This window comes from Physeter macrocephalus, chromosome 4, assembly GCF_002837175.3.
Source record: "Physeter macrocephalus isolate SW-GA chromosome 4, ASM283717v5, whole genome shotgun sequence".
Classification (NCBI taxonomy): Eukaryota; Metazoa; Chordata; class Mammalia; order Artiodactyla; family Physeteridae; genus Physeter; species Physeter macrocephalus.
Window position 1 is genome coordinate 92,490,220 of NC_041217.1, and position 7,510 is coordinate 92,497,729.

General features: G+C 34.4%; 1 protein-coding gene across 19 annotated transcripts in view; it reads right to left on the bottom strand.

The window, feature by feature from the left end:
- LOC102984370 (pancreatic alpha-amylase) overlaps positions 1-7,510 on the bottom strand; it is a 126,932-nt gene that overhangs the window by 68,582 nt on the left and 50,840 nt on the right. Inside the window, exon 11 of one of the 19 annotated variants that reach the window (XM_055084403.1) lies at positions 2,546-2,646. The exons of 17 other annotated variants lie outside the window; for them this stretch is intronic. In XM_055084403.1, the coding sequence (XP_054940378.1) occupies positions 2,561-2,646 (86 nt within the window). In that variant the 3' untranslated portion in view covers positions 2,546-2,560. Of the gene's footprint in view, positions 1-2,545; positions 2,647-5,639; positions 6,249-7,510 lie in introns of those variants that run through there. One more of the 19 variants, XM_028489056.2, reaches the window with a different exon arrangement.

Here is a 7,510-nt window from a genome sequence, read left to right on the forward strand (position 1 = left end):
ACCACAAAAAAAAAAAAAAAAAAAAAAAAAAAAAAAAAAGAAAGATGTGCAAAGCTATTTATTACTTAGGGTGGGGACAAGGTGAGAAGGTAAATAAAAGTAAAGAGTTGATTGAAAAGGAAAGGGAGGAAATAGAGAAAAGAAGAAATAAGAAAATAACCACTTTTTATAAAAGAACATTTATATATGACTCCACTTATACATATTTATCATTTGTGTATGTGTTGAGGGAATCTTGCTAAAGAATGATCACTAAATCATTAACAGTGGTGGTTGCTGATGGAATTTCACTATTTTTTTAAAAAATTTTACATTATTTTCATTTTCTAAAAACAAAGCGCATGGAGTCTGAAATCAGAATATCTGGATTCTTATCCCAACTGTGTGTATTAGACAAATTGCCATATCAGGATGAGTACTGAATCTAATTCTTCCAGTTTCCTCTTCAGTAAATGGAAATAGTAAATAGTATCATCTATGTGGGGTCAGTGAGACAACTGAAGGATATAATTCACATATATCTCAGTACTGCATGTTGAAAGTAGTCAATAAATATTAACTATTATTATTATTTTAAGATGGAAAAGAATTTTAGTTAAGTGAGAAAAGCCCGATAGAAGTGACTGCATGTGAGGAGATGCTGGTATGTGCCAGGCAGAAGGTAGAGGTTTGTTAGTTATTCAGACTGGTCTTCATGATTGTATTAGTTTTCTGTTGCTGCATAATAAATTACCACAAACAGTGGCTTAACACAATACCCATTTATTACTGTACAGTTAGGTAGGTGAGAAGTCCAAAAGAGTGAGGTTGGACTCTGCTCAGCATCTCAAGTCAAAGCCACAAGCAAGGTTTTAGCCAAGCTTCGTGCTCACCTGGAGCTTAGAATTCTCTTCCAAGCTTGTGTGGCTGTGGCAGGATGCAGTCTCTTGCAGCAAGAGCACTAAAGTCCCTGTTTCCTTGTTGGATCAACAAATGACCCCGCTACACTTCAGAGGCTTCCCACGTTCTTTGCACATGGTTCCCTCCATCTTCAAAGCCAGCAAAGCCTGAGAACCTCCCTCACATCAAAATCTTTCTTCAAAAACTTAGTCTCTTTCAAGGGCTCACCTGATAGATCAGGTCTATCTCAGATAACTTTGCTTTCTTTAAGTCAACTGTCTCATGTACGATAACCTAATCATGAGAGTAACTACCCCATCATATCCAGAAGCCCCCGTGTGAGAGAATCTTGGGGGACCATGTTAGAATTTGACCTAACACAATGATGTTTCATTATCTTAGACTCTTTTATTTATTTGAGGGTCAGACATTCCAATTTTCTATTCCAGTAATTCTTTTGGTGGGATCTATACCATTTAGTAGCATTTGGTTTGGGTTTTATTAAGCTAATCATAGTCTCTTGAGAGTACACTTGATCACACTGACTATATCAGTGTACTAGGAGAGGTGGGTGGGAGAAAATGTGGTTACTTCTATCTAAGCTTAATTGTATGCTTACATGTTGGGTTACATTATCTTCATCATTTAAGACTACATAATATGGTACCCAAAGTAACAACAATAATCTCAAGAAACAGCAATTTTCCATATTTCAACATAATTTTACTCCTGTCATGTTCTTCCTTCTCTTCCTCACTTCCTCCACAAAGAAAGATGCAGAGGTAGAGGGGAAAGCGAAACATTTATTAATATTAACAATGACAAATATAAGCCTAGTATACAAAAGTGACAGTAAAGTGCCACTCAGGGCTTGAACATAAAATAATTTTACTCTCTGAAATTTAAATACTGTATAATCAGAGTAGTGATACACTCTGGTAAAATGAACTAAGATAGGAACATCATTTTCTCCTTCATTATTTGATACTTCTTTAACAGTTTAACATCTCAAATCTGGATCACCTTACAACTGATGGATACATTTAAAGTGAGTTCTGTCTTTCAGAAAAAAAAGAGCAGTTAATATATTGATAGAAAGTCTTAGAATAAATAGAGAAAATACTAAATAACTCCTAGCCAGCAAGACTGAAGTATTAAATAACTAAAGAAAAAAGTGCCATTTAACAAGGTCAGATTTTTAATTGAAATGGAAAAAAATGGGGGAAGTAAACTTCAGCAATGTTCATTTAAATGTTTTCTAGGAATACTCTGGTTTAAATTCTTGATATAGCCATCATGGTAATAGGCATACCTCTATGTAAAGATGGATTTTGCAAATACACTTAATTTTTCTCTTCATGCCTCTTCTATTCTACTCTGTCTCTTCTGCTTGTTGAATCCTACTCATCTAGGAAGCTTGTCCTAATAAAATTTCCCTTAACTCAGGCTCAACTACTTACCACCCCCTCAATTCCCACAGCAACCTATGCCCACCTCTATCACTGAAATTACCACATTGTACTTATTTGTTTATTAGCTTGTTACTCAAACTTGTCTTGCTTATCTTTCCTTCCCAAGCACATGGCACAGTATTTGGCACATAATAGGTGGCTGAAATATATAAATGGATGAATGTTGGCTTAAATGTCTTAAACCACACTTACCAAGCTGAGTACTCTGTTTAACTGTGTGTCAGTGGTATCTGAGTCCATACCCAAATGGCTTCACACACCCTTGCTGGGAAAGAACAGCAGCCCAGAGCATCATCTTTTGATATTAAGAGGGTCAGAATATTATTTTTATTTAAAAAGAAACATGGATATATTATGAAGTAAACTATAAAATATGTAAAGATATTTAAGTTATATTCTTAGAATTCAAGGTTAGTTTTTTCAAGCTATATCCCCAATCTCTGTCCATAGAAGCATGCAGAGAAAAATGTTTGGAAGCCCTGCTTAAGCTTAGACCTAGACCAAAGCTCTCTGCCTCAATTTATCTGTACCTTTCTGCTCTCACTCCCATGGGAGTGGCTATGGCTCTCAGCCAGCTATTCCCAGAAGGCAAGCATGCCCCAATTTGAGAAGTTCAGGTTGACTAAATTATCATTCAGGAAATATTATTATCTCCAGTAAGAAGACTGAATAAGAAGATTGAATGTTTGTCTGTCTAAGACTGAAGTCAGAACTAATATATGATGAATTTACCAAGTAAATGCCACTTGGCAAGTCCCCTTTGTGGCCACAGCCCAAATATTCTGATTCCTCAGACTTTGACATATTTCTTGTACGTTCTATGTTACATATTGATTAGAGAAAAATGATACAGAACATCCAAAAGTTTTAGTCAGTTAGGTAAAGCCAGATTTCAGTCATTGTCTACTAATAGCACCCAAAATTCATGTTTAATAAATATCTACTACAGGTTGCTTACTATTATGAAAAAAAGCAACTATATCTATATATCCATGATGTATGAAAATTAATTCATTTATTGAACAAATATTTATTGAGAGACCTATTATGTGTTAAGTGTCTGAAACACTGAGGATGCAATAGTGAACAAAACAGTAATCCTGCTCTCATGGAGTTTATAGTCTAGTGAGGGAGACATAACACACAAGTCTATATCTGCCATGTCTGCGTACTGGGAGTAAAGAGGGAGGAGTAGTCAAGGAAGGGGCTCTCTGATAAAGTGACATTAGTGTAAGAATCTCTAACTGGAGGGACTAATGTTTTTGTTTAGTCTTATTTTCTTCTTTTTTTCCTCTTCCTTCTTCTTACTTCCAAGTAACTAATAATAAGAATATTCAGAGGACTGGCTTATTGCAGACTAACTGCAGAAGGTATACCTGCAAGACTGGCATCCTTCCATGCATGCTAGCATGACCAAACCATGTGTTAAATCCAGAGACAAACATAAGTTATTTACCTATGGCAAGTAGGTTCATTCAAGGTTTGAGCTGTAACTTAAATTATTCCTTAAGAACATACAATTTGTTGAGCTTAAAAGCTGTTATGCTATTCTTTCTAAAAATGTACGTTTAAACTATTTCTATCTCTCTTGGTAACTTCAGGCAGGAAGGTTGTTTTTAGCATTATTCTTTTCTCTTTAAACTTGTGAAGGTGACTGTTTGCCTTTAGCAAACGTTTATTCTTATTAGTCTTTCCAGCCTGCTTAATGAGCATCACCTCTCACCTTTTGGCTTCTATAGCTTAGATACTTTATTCTGAAAGTACTGCATTCATGTAAAAAAGTGATACTCTGTATTTGTAACTATAGCTAGAGAAATCATATGTACAGTGAAAATAAGCCTCAATGAATATTTCTCACAGAGAATGTAAGAGCGTGTGATGGTATTTTACTCAGTTCTGATTTCAACTTTGTGCATATGAGATGTGCTTTGGTAGTAAGTTCTATGACACTGCTGTCTTTTCAAAATACCAATTCAGAATCTTAAATCTTTTCTCTTTCCTAGAAATAATAGTAATTACTAACTTAATGGACAAAAGTTGATTGTCACACCCTAATAATGACTTTTATGAAATTGATTATTTTCTTAACAAGTCAATAAAGAAGAGATGAAAGTCAAAAATAGAAGTATTATGGACTGAAATATGTCTGTCTGCTTATTTTTTTCCCTTAGATTAGTATGTCTAAATTCAATCAAAGTTGGATGTTTGAGACTGGGAATTTTACACATCTTAATAAAAAAAAAAACCTGCAAAAATTATAGCCACTAATTATTATCCACTAATTGTGGATGCTACTCTAAAAGTTTATCTGAGATCTAAACTCCTTTCTCTTAAGGTAATACGAAGTATTTTCAAAGCATTTTAAATATTTTAAAAGTTCACCCCGAAGAAAGGAAAGGGTAGGTATAGCCTCATATTTGAAACAGCAGTGCCACCTTGTGACAAGCTATTTCAACATAATTCTGCTCCTTATTTCTTTATTCTTAACCGACTCTGTTTGCTTACACCATATAATGATATGATGAGGAAAATAATGCACTTCGAGTTTTTCAGGGCAGTTTATAAAATCACTTATTAAAGAGAAAAAAGTCAATTTTCCTTTATTTATTAATCATCAGACTAACAATCATCAACAATTTTAAGCAGTCACTATATCAAAACATTTTCCTAGGCTTTATAAAAATTCATAAAAGAAACAGTCATTGGTTCTGACTGCTGCTCTTGAGAAACACATAATCAGATAGAAAGACTGACAAAACCAGGCTCAAGAAACAAACATTTGGCAAATAAATTAAATAGCAGAGAATGGCACTTTTCAGAGTACTTCAACAGGAAGGTACTCTGGAAAAGAGAAAATTTCTATTCTCTCACAATTATTACTAGACAATAAAAGGAATAACAAGTAACCAAAAAAGCAATCAGTAAGAGTAAAAGGATAGGAGAATTGGTGATAAAACTTTTCTTCTTTAAATTTAAACCTCCTTGAAAACTGAGCATCTTCTTGTTCTCTGTGATCCCGTGAAGGCTTAACAATAACAAGTATCCATTGAATTAAATTTTTTAATTCTTTCATCAATGCTCTTAATCCTAATATATTTCAAAATTCTTGGAGTCCTTTTATTACACTGGCAATATGCAATTTATCATTAACCCGAAAGATAACTGGGTTTTATCCTCTAAATAATTCTTTTATAGCAAATAGATATTTTTCAGACATCCAAGTTGTTTTGTAATTCATGTCTAGTTATAATCTTAAAATAATCTAAGAGGATATTTCCCCCCTAAAGATGCCTAAATATAACCCCTTCTCTAAATCCACTGGTATTTTAACACAGAAAATTAAAATATGTTTTTCCCCTAGGCTAATCTAGCGAAATGTGCAGACTTTTTGTCCATATTGAAAAATACTGATTCTTGCATAGAAGTTCAATTCATTCTCTTCCTTTGGTTTGTCAGGCCTTCCTCCACATGTCGTTACTACTTTACAAAAGTATTTGTGTTACCGAGCCCAAGCTCGCTCTGCTTGCCACACGATGGGCCAATGAATCGGAGATGAGTTGTTGAGGCAAGGAATACGACTTTATTCAGAAAGCCGGCAGACCAAGAGGATGGCAGACTAGTGTCTTTGAAAAACCATCTTATGGGGGTTTGGATACCAGTTTCTTTTATAGCACAGAGAGAAGGAGGAGATGAGGAAGTAAAGTAAAAAGGCCATAGTCTTGCAAATATCCCCTGGGATGGCCAGCCTCAGGGAGGGGATGTGTTCATTTCATCTTTCTTGCAGCCATCCACAGGTGGACAGGATGCAGATATTTCCCTGAACAAAGGCACTTTGGTTTAACATTCAGGCAGAGGGGGAGGGTTCCCCGAGGCAGGCCATTATGTACAGACAGTATCCTTTTAGTGAACAAAAGCAACGGGAAGCAAAGGTTAAAGTAAAAGAAATGGATCCAACATGGAGTCAGATTTGGCTTTTCCCTGTTTCATTTTCTTTGAATAATTTACCCTCACCATCTCTCCCTGTAATTTGTATATATATTAAATATATATATATTTATATAAATATATATATATTTATATAAATATAAATATATACACATATTCACATGCTTTCCTACCAAATTCTTACTTTTAAAGTTTACTTACTGGTCATTATTTAACATATTTACTGTTACTTAGAAAGTGGCTTTCATTTTCTGACTGAAGATGTAGCAAGTTTATAAATGACTACTTTTAATTATAAAAGGTATTTAATATGCTGCCATGAATCTAAAATATAATTTCATTAACATATCCTAGAGGTTAAGCTGGTAGTGAATATTTACTTTTTTTAGCTGGTTAAAGTTATGTTGACATGCAGAAATAACAAGGAACAGAAGATAAGATATCTTTGGATTCTGTTTCATAACGGGATCACTTTAGGTGACAGAGCAGATGGTCAGCAATGTGTAAACAGAGCACTGATTTAACCAGAAGAATTCCAGCATAGGTATAATGGATGTATTTCAGACTCAGTTTCATCATTTACTCTGCAAATTTCATTTCATCTCATTCCCTGTTTCATAATAACATTTTTCATAGAAAAATAAGTATTTAATAATTAAATGCTTGTTTATGCTATAATCATTACTATGTACTGTTTTATATACTGTTATTTAGCATTATAAATATGCCCAGAATTATGAATTTTAATTTCATTTACTTTAATCCTACATTGTATATATTTATATAACTCAATCATAGGTAATATATATGACACCATATTCTTTTATGTTAGTAAGTAGTCATGCAAAAAAAAATTCAAGATTAAAGAACACCATTGTATTGTTTTTGTCCAATTTTTTTCTCTTACTTTCTGTTGTTACATTTGGTATGATTTTCACCCTCAAAAAATATATGAGGATTACATATGACACATCTGATTGCTCATTGCTAAATTTTGAAATAAAAATCTAAAATCTTTGTTAATTTTAAACTGCTAAGTAAATATTTCTCCAATTCCTTCCTTAAAACACATTAAAAATAAGGTGCCGGGCTTCCCTGGTGGCGCAGTGGTTGCGCGTCCGCCTGCCGATGCAGGGGAACCGGGTTCGCGCCCCGGTCTGGGAGGATCCCACATGCCGCGGAGCGGCTGGGCCCGGGGGCCATGGCGGCTGGGC